This window comes from Herpailurus yagouaroundi, unplaced genomic scaffold (genome assembly GCF_014898765.1).
Source record: "Herpailurus yagouaroundi ecotype Mexico unplaced genomic scaffold, PumYag 100, whole genome shotgun sequence".
Taxonomy (NCBI): domain Eukaryota; kingdom Metazoa; phylum Chordata; class Mammalia; order Carnivora; family Felidae; genus Herpailurus; species Herpailurus yagouaroundi.
Window position 1 is genome coordinate 81,898,397 of NW_024412391.1, and position 20,999 is coordinate 81,919,395.

The 20,999-nt window shown below is 40.5% G+C and overlaps 1 protein-coding gene across 6 annotated transcripts in view; it reads right to left on the minus strand.

Moving 5' to 3' along the window:
* Nucleotides 1-2,662: 2,662 nt before the first annotated feature.
* PUS7 (pseudouridine synthase 7) overlaps nucleotides 2,663-20,999 on the minus strand; it is a 57,993-nt gene continuing 39,656 nt past the window's right edge. For 5 of the 6 annotated variants that reach the window (XM_040472886.1, XM_040472891.1, XM_040472888.1 and 2 more), the window contains 7 exons: nucleotides 13,284-13,345; nucleotides 11,790-11,950; nucleotides 10,621-10,747; nucleotides 9,288-9,389; nucleotides 6,728-6,857; nucleotides 5,354-5,445; nucleotides 3,709-4,812 (listed from right to left, as the gene is read on the minus strand). In XM_040472886.1, the coding sequence (XP_040328820.1) occupies nucleotides 4,676-4,812; nucleotides 5,354-5,445; nucleotides 6,728-6,857; nucleotides 9,288-9,389; nucleotides 10,621-10,747; nucleotides 11,790-11,950; nucleotides 13,284-13,345 (811 nt within the window). In that variant the 3' untranslated portion in view covers nucleotides 3,709-4,675. Of the gene's footprint in view, nucleotides 3,243-3,708; nucleotides 4,813-5,353; nucleotides 5,446-6,727; nucleotides 6,858-9,287; nucleotides 9,390-10,620; nucleotides 10,748-11,789; nucleotides 11,951-13,283; nucleotides 13,346-20,999 lie in introns of those variants that run through there. The other variant, XM_040472887.1, reaches the window with a different exon arrangement.

Genomic DNA, 20,999 nt, shown 5'->3' on the forward strand with positions numbered 1-20,999 from the left:
AGAGAGAGAGAGAGAGAGAGAGAGAGAGAGAGAGAGAGAGAGAGAGAATTCTAAGCAGGCTCTGTGCTGTCAGCATAGAGCCCAACGTGGGGCTTGAACCCATGAAACCATGAGTTCATGACCTAAGCTGATATCAAGTCAGACGCTTAACGGACTGAGCAACCCAGGCGCCCCAGGAACATTTTTAATTATGGCAGTTAAGACTCTTTTGGGATAATTTTCCCATATAGAGCAACAAGGCCATAGAGCCTTAACACAGGTTGAAGGAAACCTTTGGACAAGATGTTTGGATGCAATCAAGGGCAGAAAAGGAGAAAACAGGATCACAGGTGGTCCCGGAGAAAGCCAGGAAATGGAAGCAAATTTCAGGGACACTCCTGGGGTGATCTATGTCAAGTGGGAACTCTTCAGTCATCAACAGGGGCCCCGGATCTAACTGCAAGGTCATCCCACTCGCACATGCTCAACATGTGCCCTTGGTATTAGGGTCGCTGGTGTCACACTTGACCAACATGGATTCCTGTGTTGGGATGATGGATTGGTTACCTAAGTGCCATCCAGCATGGCAGCTGCCACCCACACACACAGCAATGGAGCAGCTGGACTATCGCTAGCACGACCGGAAAGCTGAATTTTACATGTTAGTTAGCTCACATTTAAATTAAGCATGTGTGGCTGGTGGCTGATGCACCAGCCACTGCAGGTGTGAGCCTTGCTTCCCCAAGGGTGGTGTGCAGACGAGCAGCATAGGACCCTCTGCGAGCTTGTTAGAAATGCAAAGTATTTCTGACTTCACCTGGAGTTCCTGAAGTACGTTCCACAGCGTATCAAGATTGCCAGGGGATTCCCATGCACGTTAAAGTTTGGACAGCATTTACTTAGAGTAGTGGGGGGGGGGGGGGTCTCATTTGAAAACACTAGAGCCCATAAAATTGTATAAAAAGTTAGCATACCTAGGAGTGCCTGGGTGGCTCAGGCAAGTCTCCAACTTCAGCTCGGGCCATGACCTCACAGTTTGTGAGTTCGAGCCCTGCGTTGGGCTCTGTGCTGACAGCTTCAGATCCTTTGCCCCCCTCCCTTGCTTGCACACGGCACTCTCTCAAAAATAAACAAGACATTAAAAAGAAAAGTTATTGGGGCGCCTGGGTGGCTCGGTTGGTTAAGTGTCTCTTGATTTTGGCTCAGGTCATGGTCTCACGGTTCCTGAGATCGAGCCCTGTGTCGGGCTCTGCGCTGACAGTGCAGAGCCTTCTTGGGATTCTCTCTCTCCATCTCTGGCCCTCCCCTGCTTACACACTCTCTCTCAAAAAAAAAAAAAAAAAAAAAAACCAAATATTAAAATAAAAAAGTTATTTATGTATTTTATGTATGTGTAGGGGTGTGTGCATGTGTATACCCGTGTCTTCTTTCCTTCCCCTGGAAACAACATCCATACTTTTTCCCCAGATTTTGCAAGTTCCCAAACTGAGAAGTTTTAGCCTACAGGAATATGACCCCATTAAGTAGGAGAGGAGATTTCACCAAAGAAAACTATGAAGTTATCCTCTGCTATGTACTCTTCAGTTAATGAAGGGCAAAACCCGGCCATTCCTAGCTCTGAGTTCTTCCATTGAGCTCTTGTCATGTGTGGTAATGACACGGATACACTGTTTTTATTTCAAAATATGACATATACACACATCAGTAGAGGCTGCGCACACACATGTGCACGTACACACACACGTATAAATATTCTATTGTGTACCACAAAGATCCTTATTTTTTTAGTGCAAAATTGGCCACAAAGAGCATTCCAGGACAAAGACCAGTTTGTGCTAGTATGTATTGCTGGCACAACTGGTAAAGGTTTAAAAAATTTTTTTCTTTTAATGTTTATTTATTTTTGAGAGAGAGAGAGAGAAAGAAAGAGAGAGAGAGACAGCATGAATGGGGGAGGGGCAGAGAGAGAGGGAGACACAGAATCCGAAGCAGGCTCCAGGATCTCAGCTGTCAGCACAGAGCCCGACACGGGGCTTGAACTCACAGACTGTGAGATCATGACCTGAGCCGAAGTCGGAGGCTCAACTGACTCAGCCACCCAGGAGCCCCACAACTGGCAAAGGTTGAAGTACCAATGTGCTACTGTAGGTGCTGCTCATTTTTTGGTTGGACTCAACCAGGAAATATTTTTTTCAATTTGTGTAATGACTGTCTAGTTATCCTCTACAACATAAAACCATGAATAAAATCAGTTGATAGTATGACTATTTAGCTTACTTTTCCATTAGTAAATAGTGCTGAGTTTATATCATAATAAAAAAAATAATGGTCTTTTGTTATTTCTTTTAGCCAAAAACTTACAAACGAAGGTGTAGTTAGGGATGAAGCTGTTTTCAGGCTTGTAAACTTGCCTCAGAGAAATATCCCCCCCTTTGTTAACAATAAAATGTCCTGACATCTCTGCTAAGGCAATGATTGATTCCTGGAGTTAGATAGTGTCCTAGAGTCTCAAAACAGCTCTAAGAGGGGCACCTGGGTGGCTCAGTTGGTTGAGTGTCTGACCAGCTCAGGTCATGTTCTCACAGTTTGAGTTCGAGCCCCACATCAGGCTCGCTGCTGTCAGCACAGAGCCCACTTCAGATCCTCTGTACCTTCTTCCCTGCTTGCATGCTCCCAAAACTAAAACATTAAAAAGAAAAAAAAAAAAATGGCTCTAAGACTCTGCCTGATTCACTATCTTCCAGCTGGTATTTAAGAGGAAACATGCACAAACTGTTAGTTGGCTAATGCCAGGGGAAAATGAACTCAACCTATACGGCTCTAAGTATTCTCAGATGAAGAGAACATTTCTGAGTTTGGACTTTATTTTTTTCTGGTAATGTAAATTTATAAATGCAGAACTACTGATTGTACTTGCATTAGGCAGAGTCAGGTCCCCTTAATAAGCATGTTCACTAATCAGTCTGATGAAGGAAAATAACTCGGAAGCACTAGAAACTACAAACAGTCCAATACACATTTAATATATTTGGCTTTTGTAGGTAAGAGATTCTTTAGAAACCAGCCAGCTAAAAGGGCTATTTACCATGACATTTCTAGTATTTTTCCACCTCTGTAGTGTGATGGATGCCATTAAAACACAAGGGCTGAAAAACAGTCCTGAACTGTCCAGTACCAGATACGGGACAAATGTCACCCACCCTGCTATGGCGTGATGCTCCTGGTACAGAAGGTCTTCTCCATTCTTCTCTCCAGAAAGCACACTGGAAAGCAAGTGAGGGGTGTTATTGTAAGAATAACCTTGAATCCAGTCCATCATTGTCCAAGAGTCATACAGTCGGACACTCAACTGTATGATTTTCATGACATCTCACACCTGATCATGACACCCACCTTTGTGTCGACACCATCTCTGAGGATCCCTCAATCACTTATTGCCTTGCCCTCAGTCTGGGCCAAGGTTCTCATCTGCACTCAGTTTTAGATAACTTATTAACATAACTAATACAGGGAGCGCCTCAGTGGCTCAGTCAGTTAAGCATCCGACTTTGGCTCAGGTCATAATCTCACAGTTCATGAGTTTGAGCCCTGCGTTGGGCTCTGTGCTGACAGTGTGGAGCCTGCTCGGAATTCTCTCTTTCTCTCTCTCTGCCCCTCACCTGCTCGTGCTTTCTCTCTCTCAAAATAAATAAATAAACTTAAAAAAAAAAAACACCCATAACTAGAAAGGAGTTTTAAAAAATATTTATTATATTTTGTTCTAGAAATGGTAGAAAATAAAAACTGGTGCAATTATGTCACACATCCTTGGCAAGGCATAGTCAGCCTTTCACACCAGAGAAAAGTTTTACACAATGCCAGAAACGGAAATACCCAAGCCGAAGGTGACAAAGGGTGAGGCTGCTGATCGGAGGAGCCCTTTTGTAAAGGTTTAAAGTTTTCTTCTCTGCTGTCATTTACTTGTGGACAAATACCAGTCCAGTGGAAAGCATTCTGAACATAAAAGGCACCTAGAGTAAAAATCACACCTTGACTAATAAAAATAGCAACACATGTTTACACTGAGAAAAAAGGTCCTATCACGCAACTGTCCTACAAGGCAACGATAATATAAATGCAAAAGCTACTGCAACTAAAAGATCTATCCACACTTACCTAAACCTGGCAGGGGAGTTAGATGATGACAGCCACTTTTGCATCTATAACCTGGACATGTTTTATCATCATTTAAATAAGCATGAGTACTGTACTTATAGGCGGGCTGGGGGCAGTCTATTTATCCATAGTCAAGATTTGCTTTGCTGCATTTTCTCTTAAAATGCATTGCTGCATACTCCATTCATGGCTACATGAAAAATTCATGTCGTCCTTTAAGAATAAAGCGAAACTTAAAATTGCAAGTTTAAACCGAAAGTCCTTTTAAATTATCATAAAGCCAAATAAAGCTGATGTTTTACTATGATTTAAGCACCTGAAATATATTCTGATCAATTTATATTCTCTGAGCTAGAATTAGGATCCTCAGGATTTGTATTATGTGTACAAATATTGCAAATTAAGCTAATAAAAACTTGAAAAAATACAAATAATCTTTAGCTACAAAGATCTAAAATACACCTATGGTCTGTACTAAGACAAAAATGAACAAGAAGCCAGCAAACACCAGTCTGCATGTTCTCGTCTGGGGAAAAAGGACTCAGCGGAGCCAGGTGGTGTTCAGCTGGGTCTGGTTCTTGATGCTGGTATCCATTTTTAGCACTTCGCGAATGGCCATGGTAGCGTAGGTAGAAGGAGGAAGAGAAAAATCCATCTTCAGAGCTCTGTATTTGCCTTCTGCCAGGCAAGAAAGAAGAGAACGGTCAGAAAAGGAAGGCAGCTAGAGAGACTGGGGAGAGTCATATAATCGCTACAGAGAGGAAAGAACTGGGCTCTTCTGCAGGCACCACCTCCCGTGGGGCCTCAGAGAATAAAATGTAGAAGTGAGATCAGAAGTATATGATCCAGCCGATCCCGACAGTAATTCTACTTGGAACCTTCAAGAAGGGCACAGGGTGGAAACAGACGAGGGAATGGCAGCCAGAAGTTGACAAGGACAATGCAGATTTCATGTTTTAGACTCTGTTCCTGGATATTCCCTCACCTTTGTTCACTCAGTGGGGGAGGAAATATTCAACCACCTAATACCATAATGTTCATTCATTTTCAGTGAAATCTATTGTTCTAATCACCTGACATCAAGCTATAACCACGAAACCAAGATGACAAAACACAAAATAGCAATCACTGGGCAGGTGGAAGGTGGCAGTTTAATTTATGTTTTCGTCTGAGAAAATGTTTCAAAGTTGACACAGGGCTGACAGCTGAGTAAACTTACCAGAAGCAAACACCGGTGGTGGTTTCCCTTCTAGGTTGTCCACATCTGTGTTGAAGAGTGGAATTTTGGGATCATCATATGCAACGACTTCCCTTCAAAACACACAAATAAAGTGTGAATGCAAACTTCTATGAAAGGAACTAAAACTGCTCATCACCATTTTCTTAGAAAGGAAAAAACACACAGGCCTGTGTAAGGAATTCTAAGGGGAAGTTGTTCAATAAAAGAACAGGGCCAGATTTTACATGTAAGTATTGCTTTTGTACGATCATACAAGATGACAAATGATGCCAGACTACGTTAAAATATAAAATGCTTCCTTAGGATGGAAATTCTTTTTCTATGTAGGTGGAAACTTCACTTGGTGAAGATGTGAATTAGTAATGGCATTTGTATCTTCTCCACGGTGGTCATCACTTCTAACAGCACCGCGTTACTCACCAGAAACAGCTCTCTGGGGTGGGGAAGACCAAGTCCAACCTGGCCAACCTCATCCCACAACCCAGAGATGGAGACAGGGAAAAGAGAGAATCTCCCGGCAATGGACAACTAATTCAGGATTTAGTTTTTAAAATTATCAAACAGAAATGAGTTTTATAAAATTATCAAATACATATACTGAAATATTTTAAATGAGTTAATACATGTATGTTTTTTTCTTCAGAACATATTAAAACAAACAGATCAGTGTTTGAAACTCATAGCTAATTTGGAATAAAGGTAGCTTGCTCAGGGATAGCTTTATAAGCAAATCTTAGTTTTTTCAAAGTAGGGAAAAAGTTTAAATGTTTCTTCCTGTTTTTTTTTTTTTTTAAAGCCTGACGCGGGCTCAAACTCACGAACTATGAGATCATGACCTGAGCTGAAGTCAGACACTTAATTGACTGAGCCACCCAGGTGCCCCTTCTTCCTTTTTATTAATGTTTATTTTTATTTTTGAGAGAGAGAGAGAGAGAGAGAGAGAGAGATCTCACAAGCGCGTGCATGTGTGCAAGCAGGGGAGGGGCAGAGAGAGAGGGAGACATAGAATCCGAAGCAGGCTCTAGGCTCTGAGCCTGACGCTGGGTTTAAACCCATGGAACGCGTGATCATGACCTGAGCCAAGGTCAAACACTTAACCCACTGAGCCACCCAGGCGCCCCACTCTGCATAGATTTTCAATAATTTAGCAAGGTCTATAAAATGTAAACTTAACCACTTACACTTGTTTGTTTCCTGATGATCGAAAAATGCAAGTAGAAGTAATAATGATAATAGTAACAACAAGTAATGCTTCTATGCCAGGTTGTCAACACTGGACAATAAACATGTGATGCAAAAGCTTTAAATCTCACATTGTAATTCAGTTCTACTTCCTTCCAGACTATCACTCACCAACTGACATTCTGAGGACGAATAATGATCTTTCGGTAGGCTCCTGATAAGGAATAATCTCGAATTTTGTGTCTCATGTTGTCAATATCCAGATTGTCTGCTGTGAGCATTTCCCTGTAGGCTTCGCTAACTGTTAAGATACAAAAAGTTAGCTGGAATGCAGCATGTGAGCAAGCCACCTTCTGCCAGACCACAAATAAATTCATAGCATCCTAACAAAATTAGTCTCTCTCATTTATAATCCAGCCTGTTCTCTAGAATCAAAATTTAGGGATTAACTACTAGGACTAGATGTCTCCAGCTTAGATTTGAGCTTGTAAGTTATCTCTCATAAGCAGCCACAGTATCTGGGGTGTAAGGTTCTCAAGCTAACTATAAAAGGCCATTTCAAGAGAAGTTATTAACCTATAATTTATACATGCTCAGAGTTGGAAGACAGCATGTAGAGGCCTCCAATTCCTGAAGAAGGCAGTTATAAATAAATGTATAAAAATAAGAGACCTGGGAAAACAATCTGGCTCACCCTCACCCCTGATGTGGAATCTTTTTTATAACACCTGAGAGAGACAGTCACCCGGCCTTTGCTTGCAGGTTGCCATTTACAGTAACGTCTTTGTGAGGCTCACCAATTGTTAGAAAGTTCCTTATTCCAAACTGAAATCTGTCTTTTTATAACTTCTGTTCACTGCTTTGCAACACAGCAGGTTAACTGCCCTTTTTCACATGTTCACACAAGTGCTGGACCTTCAAGCCGTATCTTCTTTAGGCCACACACACGTTCTTTCAACTGTCCCTCTTCTGACATTGCTGTATTCTCCACAAAACCCTTCATCTGCCTCAGGGTAGCAGAATGATGTTCAATAAGAACTCCAGATACTTTTTATATAGACTACTATCAAGCCGGACCTTTACAGAAGTAAGAATTTATATTTAACTCTATTAAATGCCTTCTGTAGTTCTTTTAAAAAATTTACTTTTTATACAATTAGTATTAACAGTTTTGGGTAACATAACTTGCAAACATGATAAGCAGATTTTTAAAAAATGTTTATTTATATTTGAGACAGAGAGAGAGAGTGCACGAGCAGGGAAGGGGCAGAGAGAGAGGGAGACACAGAACCTGAAGCAGCCTATAGGCTCTGAGCTGTCAGCACAGAGCCCGACGCGGAGCTTGAACCCATGAACCGTGAGATCATGATCTGAGTTGAAGTTGGACACTTAACCCACCGAGCCACCCAGGCGCCCTGCAGATTTCTTATTCAAGTTAGTCATAAAAAATATTGGGTAGACCAGGGTCAAGGAAAGACTCCCTCACAACGTATCTATAAGACAACAGGGATCCCTAAACTGAGCACTGCTGGATGCCAAGCGCGCATATGTAACCTATCCACATGCCCATCCAGTCTACGAGCCCCTGTCTTCGCCACAAGGATTCCATGAACAAACTTTGTCAAAAGCTGTATTGAATTTATGGCTTAAATGGCATTACCCTGTGCCATAGGGTAGGCAGACTGTTCCCCTCCCCCCTCCTATTCATTCCCTCTTCCTTTTCTCTGCTTTCTCTCAGTGAAGTCAACCTCACATAAGAATTAGAAGCGCAGCAATCTGATTATATTAATATGTAAGTGGCAGATGACTAACTTTTGTCAGTATTTGCAGTATCAAAGAAGGGTGTTAATTCCTAAGCATTCTGTAACTTGTATGGTTACAAGGAATATAACATTGATAAGCAAAATAATCATTCTGACCCCTCGAGAGAAAAGACGTCTTTTTTTTTGTTTTTTTAAGTTTTTACTCATTTGAAAGAGACAAAGGCAGTGTAAGTAGGGAGGGGCGGGGGGGGGGAGGGAGGGAGACAGAGAATCACAAGCAGGCTGTGTGCTGCCAGCACACAGAGTCTGACACGGAGCTCTAACTCCCGAAACCTCAAGATAATAACCTGAGCAGAAGTCAGCCCCTTAGCTGAAGGAGCCACCCAGAAGCCCCTCCACCATTTTGTTTCTTAATTTAAATTACCCAGGGGCGCCTGACTTAGTGGAACATACAACTCTTGAACTTGGGGTACTTAAGTTCGAACCCCATGTTGGGTGTAGAGATTACCTAAAAATAAAAATTTTTTAAAAATTATCCATTTGAGGGGCACCTGGGTGGCTCAGTCGGTTAAGCATCCAACTTCGGGTCAGGTCATGATCTCATGGTTCGTGGGTTTGAGCCCCGCATCGGGCTTTGTGCTGACAGCTCAGAGCCTGGAGCCTATTTCGGATTCCCTGTCTCCCTCTGTCTCTGCCCCTCCCCCACTCGTGCTCTGTCTCCCTCTGTCTCAAAAATAAACATTAAAAAAAATTATCCACTTGAATACCTTTCAGGGAGACTTTATATATGTAAACATAGTTTATAAATGTTTGAAATCTAAACATTTTCAAGTCTGACAGAAATGAAAGTTCTAAAATTACATATTTAAAGTACTGATTTTTTCCCCTCTCTCTATTCTTGGTGGCTGGTAAGTGGCTTAAATATGTCAGGCTTTGTTTTATCTACTTTCCCCTGACAGGGAACTTACTTTTATGCTTTGGGTAGATAACATCGAAACCAGGCAAAGGCATTACCACATCATGGATGGAGTAATTATTAACATCTTCTTCATCAACATAGGTGGCTGTAGCTGCAAATTGACACACAGATAAATTAAGAAAAACTACAAAAATAGGTGATATTTTCATGAGCTTGATCTTCAAAAATTATATGCAAGCTGACACAGGATGAGTGGCCTACAAAATTTAAGGAAATTAAGTTAGGTACCTTTCTGTCTTTTCTGCTCTACCCAAGAAATAAAATCATGGATTCATAACAAGTGGAAAGTCAAAAAAACAAAAAACAAAAAAACAAACATTTATTTCTCAGCTGCACCCATATGTTTTTAGAATGCTTTAAAAAAACAAGCTGCTTTCTCCTTTTTAAACAATCCTACAAAATACTATCTAGAAAGCTATCGCCATTGGATGCATTTTGATAAAAGAATAATTTTAAATCAGTCTGCGTTTAGAGGATGAAATGTGATGGCATATGGGACATTAAAACACACTGGATGTAATCAACATTGGAGGAGATTAAAAACTATTAATCCAGGATAATCAAAATTTCTCAACAGGACCCTTAGTGGACTTATTGGGTATACATGTAGAGGAACAGGCTATGTCTTCAGACAGACGAAGGGCGTCTGGGTGTGCCAGAACATGGACTTTGGAAACAGGCCGACTTTGATTCTGAATCTCTGCCTTTTCTTTTTTTAACCAGATGTGGAATCTTGTGAATCTTGTCTGAAGAACACAGGGAACACTTCACAGAATACTGCGAGCTTTAAACCAGAAGAGGTAGGCAAAGGGCTTAACACAAGGCCTGACACAAGGTGGGGGCTCAGCATCAGAGGGGATCAGCTGTGTGTTTTATGAACACTGCCAGCACAGAGTACGCACTAAGTGTCTGTTACGTCACGGCCCGTGTGTGAAGTGAGCTCCGGTCGAGAGCTGACTTACAGAAACTCTTTAAAACTGGCGGACAATAGCTGAGGTGCCAAGGCAAGTCCAGAAGTGTAGAGGAGTATTTGCTACACCCAGATTAAAGTTTAGAAAAAGACTTAAAGACAACATCTCATTCAAATCTTCTTCTAGCCAAGAAAATGGAGGCCCAGAGACCCAGAAGAGAGTCAGACGCTTACTCAAATCGTATGCATATTTTGATTAGAGATACAGATGCAAAGTGTTCAATGCCTTTCCATTTAACCTTACTAGACACCCCCCACCCTCCCCAAGCAGTGGCCAGGCTGGATTTTAAGCACTAGTGTCAAATGACTGAACCCTAGTTTGGTGGAGTTAGGAGGATATCTGCTTTTTTACCTCCTTTGAGAACGAGGTCCCCCGGGACGGGTCTCAGTCCGTACTCCTCTATCCTCTTGCTTACCATGTTATTCCACACATAGCTTTGGTAGCTATGAATATACATTAAGCGATTATTTCTTGGTATCTGGAGGGAAGGATAAAAAACAGGCAAGGAAAAAAATACATATTCTGAATATTAAAAGTACTGTACTTTCCCAGGCCTCCCACTTGCTCAGTGGTGACCCTAGAACAAGAAGCTCGTAGCTCAAATCTCATCTCTCTAAAGGCTTATAGCAACAGTGACTGATGCACAGCAACCAATTTTAGAGACAGAACTCCTCCGACTACGGGGTGCTCATGGTCAGCTTCCATGGCGGCAGCTCCCACATGTTCGTGCAAATAAATCAAGTCCTGTGGAGCTCACACCCTAAACCAAAGACACGGCCCTCAAACTCTAGAAATTCAGATATTGGTTAGTTACACAGCAAATAGTGCTTCCTTCCTGCTAATGGCCGTGGAGGGAGAAAATCTGAATGACTGAACTGACAACTGACTTCATGCAGTAAAAATTCTTTCTTGTTTACCAGGGGAAGAGTAAATGAGACGTTAAGTTTAAGAGTTAACCTTTAGTCCACGAGGGATCACAGCCATCTGAACACTGGCAGAGGCCACACTTGCCAAGATGGTACCCACTCCTGAACAACCACGAAGAAACCAAACTAAAATGTAATCACTAGGGCGCTTCCCGTGCAACCTCTTACTGAGGCAGGTTGCAGTCCCGATGCTGGACAACTATCAACAAGTGCACCCTAAGATGGATTCTGAATTTCTCAAGTAGCAAGATACTTAAAATTAAAGTTAAGTTACATTTCCTTAAATTAAATTCCTTAAGTTAAATTTAATTAAATTAAAATTAAATTTCCTTGTAGGCAGTATTTACCACTTTCATGCTTTTCTCAGCCCTCCATGTGAATAACTGTTGCCAACACCACCCACACCCACCACCCTCCCTCGTCACCATTCAGGGTACACACAAGGATCACTCAGGTAACACACGTCTCCGAGATCACCAAAGGATCCTTATTTACCTTCCGCTCTTCTAAGATTTAGTAAAATATTTAAAGGTAAAATTTAAAAAGAATTAAGCCACCTCAAGTCATTTGCCTGACTTCACAAATAGCACTCACTATGCCAAATGCAGAGACTATATTCTTCATTCCATATTTTGAAAGTCCTCGCAGCAGCTGCCCTTCCACACACCTTTTGACAGGTAGTTTTCTGAGGGCAGCAGCTGGGTCTTTGGTCTTCGCCCACTCTTCCCTGCACTTAACCAAGTAGCCCTTTTCAGCTGGGGGGGAAAAAAGGTGTGTTAAAACAATTTATGAAATGGACGGATTTCCGTAACTTTAACACGCTTCCTAGAGAACACAAAATTAGAAAATGCTCTTTGAAACACAGGTACTCTGAACAGATTCTGCTCATTGAGAATACCTGTCAGGAGGTGAGAAGGTGGGACGGGGAGAATGTACAGAATGAAACAGCTTCGTCGATATTAGCCCCCCCACCACCTCCAGTATTGAAAGTCCATTACTGTCCCCTTATCACGGCTGATTTAACAGAAGACAAAACCCAGGGAGCCTTTTCTCCTTTCTCTTTTTCTACTGTGTTGGCAAATTTGATAGGAACTCTCCTTAAAAGTAGACAACTTTATCTCTTTAATTTGTTTAAATTTTTTTTTTCAACGTTTTATTTATTTTTGGGACAGAGAGAGACAGAGCATGAACGGGGGAGGGGCAGAGAGAGAGGGAGACACAGAATCGGAAACAGGCTCCAGGCTCTGAGCCATCAGCCCAGAGCCCGACGCGGGGCTCGAACTCACGGACCGCGAGATCGTGACCTGGCTGAAGTCGGACGCTTAACCGACTGCGCCACCAAGGCGCCCCCATATCTCTTTAATTTGGAAATGAATAATTACCCAAAGGGACTAAATATTTTGATAATTTGTAAAGTAGTATTTAAATCATTTTTTAGATGATATGAATTTAGACGTACTTTCTGGAAAGTAGCTAACAAACTAAAATCTTCAACACGTTTTGCCCAGTTTTTAATCTCTACTACACTATGCTTTAACAAATTAACCACAAGTGAGATGTGTTTGGATTCCTGCACGTTCAGGGATTTAGTAGTGTATGGGGCAAAGGAAATATATTTGTTTATGAATTAATATATTAGATGAACTAAAGAGCTAAACACAGGATACAAATTATAAATCTCAAATATATACATAAAATTTGTGAAAAAATAAACTATCCTTTTAATTTTACTATAAAAACAATTAAAAAAATTTTTTTTAACATTTATTTATTTTTGAGACAGAGAGAGACAGAGCATGAATGGGGGAGGGACAGAGAGAGAGGGAGACACAGAATCTGAAGCAGGCTCCAGGCTCTGAGCTGTCAGCACAGAGCCCGACGCGGGGCTGGAACTCACAGAGCGGGAGATCATGACCTGAGCTCAAGTCGGACGCCCAACCGACTGAGCCACCCAGGAGCCCCAAAAACAATTTTTAAAATTTCTGAAATACCTACCTAATATACACAGATATTTTTTATTCAAAGCAATTCCACAAATACCTAACAAGATATTCTATTTTTTTTCATTAACATCAATTTTATTCTTACCTCCAGAACGGGGTTTCAATATTAAATCCATGACTTCAGTCCAGGAATTCTGTAATATAGCTCTAAAATGAAACAGCATTTATTTTACTTTATTTTTTTCTACTTAATTTTACATTATTTCACTTAATTTTGCATTAAGATAAATTTTATACGCTGAAATTTATGGAGTAAAAAATTGTGTTAAAATTCTATATATTTTATTAAACTTAAAAATAAGCTGAAAAACTAATGATATAGGTTTCAAATGTAAATGAGAAAAGAACTCAAAAGAGAGAAGAAAATTAAGAATGTTTACTTATTAACATTTAACATCACATCAACTTGTATTTTTATTTATTTATTTAAATGTTTATTTATTTTGAGAGAGAGAGAGAGAGAGAGAGAGGGAGGGTGGGTGCAGAGAGAGGGTGGGGAGAGAATCCCAAGCAGTCTCCACACTGTCATCACACAGCCTGATGCAGGGCTCGATCCCATGAACCACAAGATCATGATTTGAGCCAAAACCAAGAGTTGGTCACTTAACCAGCTGAGCCACCCAGATGCCCCTTATGTCACAGGTTTCATTTTTTATTTTATTTTTATTTAAAAAATTTTTTTTCAACGTTTATTTATTTTTTGGGGGGGGACAGAGAGAGACAGAGCATGAACGGGGGAGGGGCACAGAGAGAGGGAGACACAGAATCGGAAACAGGCTCCAGGCTCTGAGCCATCAGCCCAGAGCCTGACGCGGGGCTCGAGCTCCCGGACCGCGAGATCGTGACCTGGCTGAAGTCGGACGCTTAACCGACTGTGCCACCCAGGCGCCCCTTGTCACAGATTTTAAAAGCTATAATAGTAAATACTACCAAGTCATTAAGCTGTTAAACATGGTATCTGTACAAATCTGTACTAAAACTTATTTGAAACCTCTCAAGAAATTTCTCCCCTGTGTTAAATACCTTCTTGCCTAGACAAAGAGTAACACTTTATCCTTCCCTGTTATTCTGGCCCAAATGGAAACATCTTTACTTTTGTTGGTTATAAGTTATACATGATTCTTAAAAATTAAACAGTACATAAGAAAGGTTACCTGTAATCTAATTTAACACTTTATTATTTTTTAATGTTCATTTATTTTTAGAGATAGAGTGTGAGTGGGGGAGGGGAAGAGAGAGAGGGAGATACAGGATCAGAAGCAGGCTCCAGGCTCCTAGCTGTCAGCACAGAGCCTGACACGGGGCTTGAACTCACAGACCGTGAGATCATGATCTGAGCGGAAGTCGGACACTTAACTGACTGAGCCACTCAGGTGCCCCTAAATTAACACTTTAGAGTGTATTTTTCATGACTTTTTAAAAAAGATTTTTAAGTAATCTCTATATCCAACATGAGGACTGAACTCACAACCCTGAAATTTAAGAGTCATGTGCTACACCGACTGAGCCAGACAGACATCCCCATGACTTTTCTTGATACATCTGTCTAAGTGCACACAATTTTTTCTTTAACTTTTATTGTACTATCTTTTGCCTCGCAAAAATTCTATTTTGCCTATCATATCTGCAATTTTTTTCTGTTAAGATATTTGGTCTTGGGAGTTATGCTTAGAGAGGCCTTTCTGACCATAAGAATATAGAAATACCCATTAATTTTAGTTTTAGTTAACTAGGGTTTTAATTTTTCGTATTTAAGTTAACCCATATGGGATACTTTTGTATATTAAAGTGTATAAAATGCTGTTTGGTATCCGATGATGTGCTCATATGGATTATTTATCCACTAATGTGATTAATTACGTAACAGATTTTCTACTACTGGCCATCCTTGCGTTCCTGGAACAAGCCATGCTCTATCAGTCTTTAAATATTCTCCTGGGTGACACATTATGTAGCTGGCTAGGCTATCTGCAACACCTCCCAAGAGAAGAGAGTTCTAACTCAGGACTAGGCATTGGTCTGCCAGGTATCATAGAAGGAGCTGTCTTTATTCAAAAACCTTTGTTATCTGGCTGGCCACTTGATTTTGTAAATACTTTTATTGTAAAGCAGCTGCGCTCAGCCATTTACACACTGTGTATGACTGGTTCACACTGTTTTAACAGTGGAGGTGAGTCGTTCTATGAACACTCCACGGCCCACAAAGCCTAAAACATTTACTGTGTGGCCCTTGGCAGAACAAGTCTGCCAACAAGTGGTACAAAATATTGCAAAGTTTAAGATGCTACTATATACATGCAAGTTCCATATACACTGCCATATTAAATATTCGCAGATGTGGTTACAATAGGCCATTCTATCTGGCCCACTACACATTAAGATGTTTTCTACTTTTCCTATGTTCTCTTTCTTTACCTACCTTTTTTTTTTTTTAAATTTTTAAATCTTTATTATTTTTGAGAGAGAGAAACAGCATGAGCAGGGGAAGAACGGAGAGGGAAACACAGAATCCGAAGCAAGCTCTAGGGGCTCAAACCTATGAACTGTGATATCATGACCTGAGCCGAAGTTGGGCACTTAACCAACTGAGCTACCCAGGTGCCCTATTATTTACCTTCCTTTTTTAAAAAATTGTATAAAATACATATAACATCGAACTCATCATTTTAGCCACTTTGAAGTGTACAGTTCTATGGCACTAAGTACGTTCATATTGCCGTGAACAGTACTACCTGCCTCCAGAACTTTTACATCTTCCTCAACTGAAACTCTGCACACATTAAACATTAATTCCCATCTCTTCCTCCTCCCAGCTCCTGGCAACCAGCACTCCACCTTGCGTATGCGTCTAACCATTCTAGGTCCTCACGTAAGAGGAATTACAGTTATTTGTCCTTTTGTGACTGGCTGATTTAGCATAAAGGTCTTCAAGGTTTATAATCTTGTACCATGTGTCACAAATTCCTTCCTGTCAAGGCTGAATGATATTCCATTGTATCTATGTACCATGTTTTGTTTATGCATTCACTTGTTAATGGAAAGTTGGTTGCTTCCTTCTTCTGGCTATTGTGAACAGTGCTCAAAAACATAGGCATATAAATATATGTTGAGTGCTTTCACTTCTTTTGGGTATATACTCATAAATGGAATTTATGGATCATACGCTAATTCTACATTTAATTTTTTGAAGAGACACCGTATCATTTTCCATAGAGACTGTACCACTTATATTCCTACCAGCAGCGCACAAGGGTTCCCATTTCTCCACATGTTCAACACTTGTTTTATTGTCTTTTTTTTTTAACTAATGGCATTTCTAATGGGATATAGTATCTCATTGTGATTTTGATTTCCATTTCCTTAATGATTGGTAATACTGAGCATCTTTTCATTATTAGCTTATTAGTCATTAATGTATCTTCTTGGAAGAGGGGCGCCTGGGTGGCTCGGTTGGGTGTCTCACTTCAGCTCAGGTCATGATCTCATGGTCTGTGAGTTCAAGTCCCCCGTCAGTCTCTCTGCTGACAGTTCAGTCTGGAGCCTGCTTCAGATTTTCTGTCTCCCTCTCTATCTGCCTCTCCCCTGCTCACATTGTCTCTCTCTCTCAAAAATAAACATTACAAATATTTAAAAAATATGTATCTTCTTGGAAGAAAGTTCAAGTTCTTTGCCCATTTAAAATCAGGTTATTTTGCTGTTGTGTTGTAGGAACTCTATATATTTTGGATATTAACCCCTCATCAGATATATAATTTGCAAACATTTTCTCCCCTTCTGTGGGTTGCTTTTTCATTCTGTTGATAAGTGTCCTTTGGACACAAAAACTTTTTATTTTCTTAAATTTAAATTTTATTTAAGTTTTAGTTAACATACTGTGAAATACTGGTTTCAGGAGAATTCAGTGATTCATCACTTCCATACAACACCCAGTGCTCATCACAAATGCTCTCCTTAGAACTCATCACCCATCTATCTCATCTCCCACCGAGCTCCCTCGATCAACCCTGTTTGTTCTCTATCATTAAGAGTTTCTTGTGGTTTATTTGCCTCTCTTCCTTTCCTCCCACCCCTTCCATACATTCATCTATTTTGTTTCTTAAATTTCACATATGCGTGAAATCATATAGTATTTGTCTTTCTCTTACTTTGCTTAGCATGATATGTGCTAGCTTCATCCACATCATTGCAAATGGCGAGATTTCATTCTTTGTGAAGGCTGAATAATATTCCATTGTACATATATATATACACACATCTTCTTTATCCATTCATCAGTCAATGGACATTTGGGCTCTTCCATAGTTTGGCTATTGTTGATAATGCTGCTATGAACACTGGGGTGCAGGTACCCCTTTGAATTTTATTTTTGTATTCCTTGGGGAAATACCTAATAGTTCAATTGCTGGATCATAGGGTAGTTCTATTTTTAGTTTTGAGGAACCTCCATACTGTTCTCCAGAGTGGCTGCACCAGTTTTCATTCCCACCAACAATGCAAGAGGGTTCCTGTTTCTTCACACCCTTGCCAATATCTGTTGCTTCTTGTGTAATTCTAGCCATTCTGGTAGGTGTGAGGTGGTATCCCATCATGTTTTTGATTTGTATTTCTATCTGTATTTTGATTTGTATTTTGATGATGAGTGATGTTGAGCATCTTTTCATGTCTGTTAGCCATCTGGATATTGTACATAAATATCTTAAATTTTATGGAGTCCAACCTATTTTTTTCTTTTGGTGTTATAACCAAGAAATTGGCAACCAAATGTCATGAGGTTTTCTCGTTTTCTTCTAATTTTATAGTTGTAGCTCTTATGTTTAGGTCTTTGATCTATATTAATTCTGGTAAATGGTGTACGATAAGAGTCCAACTTCATTTTTTAATGTTTATACCCAATTTCCCCAACACAACTGACTGAAAAGACAGTCCTTTACCATTGAATGGTCTTGTCATCCTTGTTATTTGACCATATATGCAAAGATTTATTACACCTTAAAAGAAAAATGTTTTACTTAGGTGTAATTCATGTATCCATATAATTCATCCATTTAAGTACACAATATAATGGCTTATGGTATACTCACAGAATTGTGCAACATCACACAATCAATTCTGGAACATTTTTATCACCCAAAAATAAATCCTGCACCCATGAGCAGTCACTATCTATTACTCCTCCCCCAGACCTAGGCACCACTAATCAACTTCCTTTCTCTATGGATTTGTGTAATCTGGATAACTCATATAAATGCATCCTACAGTATTTTGCCTTTTGTGACTAGCTTCTTTCACTTAGCATGTTTTCAAGGTTTAAACATGTTGTAGCAAGTATCAGTACTCCATTCTCTTTTATTGTCCCTTTGTTTTAAGGGGGGGTAGGGGAGGGATAGAGGAGGAGAGAAAGAATCTTAAGCAGGCTCCATAGCCAGCCTGGAGCCCAGCTCAGGGCTCGATCTCACGAATCATGACATCATGACCTGAGCCAAAATCAAGAGTCAGAGGCTTGGGGCACCTGGGTGGCTCAGTCAGCTGAACTTCTGACTCGGTTTTGGCTCAGGTCATGGTCTCAGTTGGTGGATTGGAGTCCCACGTGGTGGTCACAGTATGGAGCCTGCTTGGGATTCTCTCTCCCTTTGCAAATAAATAAAACTTAAAAAAAAAAAAAAAAAAAAAAAAAGAGGTGGAGGCTTAACCAACTGAGCCACCCAGGTGCTCATTGTTTATTTTTATTGTTGAATAATATTCCATTGTGTGGATACATCACATTTTGTTTATCTATTTATCAGTTGATGGACATCTGGGTCGTTTCCCTTTTTTTGGCTTCTATAAACATTGGTGTAAACTTTTGTATGACGCACGTTTTCAAATTCTTGAGTATATACCTAGGAGCGCAACAGCTGAGTCATATGGTATTTGGTGTAGAGGACTAGCCAGGCTGTTATCCAAAATAGGTATAATATTTTACATTTTTACCAGCAGGGCATGCAGGTTCCAATTTCTTCACATCCTCACCAACACTTTTTATTGTAAGCCTTTTTGACTTTAGCCATCATAGTGGATGTGAAGTGATAGCTCACTGGGGTTTTAAATTGCTTTTCCCTAATGATTAGTGATTCCCTAATGATGTTGAACATCTTTCCATGTGCTTTCTGGCCATTAATCTATGTTCTTTGGAGAAATGTCTACTCAGATCTCCTGTTTTTATTTTAGTTTTTTTTTTTTGGAGACAGAGTGTGCACGTGTATGTGAGTGGGGGAGGGGCAAAAGCAGAGAGAGAGAGAGAGAGAGAGAGAGAGAGAGAGAGAGAGAGAGAAAATACCGTAAGCAGGCTCCACGTGGGCTTGTCACAGACCCTGGGGTCATGACCTGAGCCGAAATCAAGAGTCAGACACTCAAAAGACTGAGCCACCCAGGTGCCTCTCACTTGCCCGTTTTTAGACTGTCATTTGTCCTTGTGTCTTTGCTTTGTAAGAGTTCTTTAAAAATCTTGGATGTAAGTCACCCTTCCAAAACTCGAAACTAAGGGTTTTGTTTTTTGTTTTTGTTTTCCTATGATGGTAACAGTGGGCTTCTTTGAAGCTAGGAAATATTCTTAGCTTGTGGAAACTGTTGATTTGGGATTCTAAATGCACTGTATACTCATACTGTATACTTAAGGCATGCAATGCAATTTTTGTTCCTTTATATATATATTTTTTTCAACGTTTATTTATTTTTGGGACAGAGAGAGACAGAGCATGAACGGGGGAGGGGCAGAGAGAGAGGGAGACACAGAATTGGAAACAGGCTCCAGGCTCTGAGCCATCAGCCCAGAGCCCGACGCGGGGCTCGAACTCACGGACCGTGAGATCGTGACCTGGCTGAAGTCGGACGCTTAACCGACTGCGCCACCCAGGCGCCCCTGTTCCTTTATATTTTTGATAAATCTGATCTCATCTTCATTAATCAATTTACACTATCTTTGGAGTACAAAATTTGCATGGTCCCACCGCTGTTCTTCTGCCAAATTCATTACAAATTCAAAAGTTGATACAGTCTTCCCTTAAATATTCTGTCCCATAATACAATTAACATCTTCACTATCTTTATCAATGTCCTTTGGCCATTTAGCAAGATTGAAAACATCATCATTTATTATCTAATAATAATGATTACCAGTTACTTTAGTTTTCTTCTTGGCAAAAATTCTTTCTGTGCTTAGGATGCTTTAGTTTTAAAATATTACTTTCTGGGGGCGCCTGGGTGGCTCAGTCGGTTGAGCGTCCGACTTCGGCTCAGGTCATGATCTCACAGTCCGTGGGTTCGAGCCCCGCATCGGGCTCTGTGCTGACCGCTCAGAGCCTGGAGCCTGTTTCAGATTCTGTGTCTCCCTCTCTCTCTGCCCCTCCCCCACTTGCACTCTGTCTCTCTCTGTCTCAAAAATAAATATTAAAAAAAAAAATATTACTTTCTGGGGACGCTTGGATGGCTCAGTTGTTTGAGCTTTCGACTTTTGATTTTGACTCAGGTCATGATCCCAGGGTCATGGGATGGAGCCCTGCATCAGACTCCGCAGTGAGCATGGAGCCTGCTCAAGATTCTCTCCCTCTCTCTCTCTCAAATAAAATATTATTTCTGCTTATTGAGCACTTACTGTATTTAAGGCATAGAAATAGATGCTGCATAGACACCATGTCACTTCCACTTCACCACCCTGTGGGGTTAGTATTATGATCTCCATTTTACAGATGAGTAGTCTGAGGCTCAAAACCCAAGTCTGACTTTACTGCCTGAGCTTTTAACTTTTACAACACTGCCTAAAGAG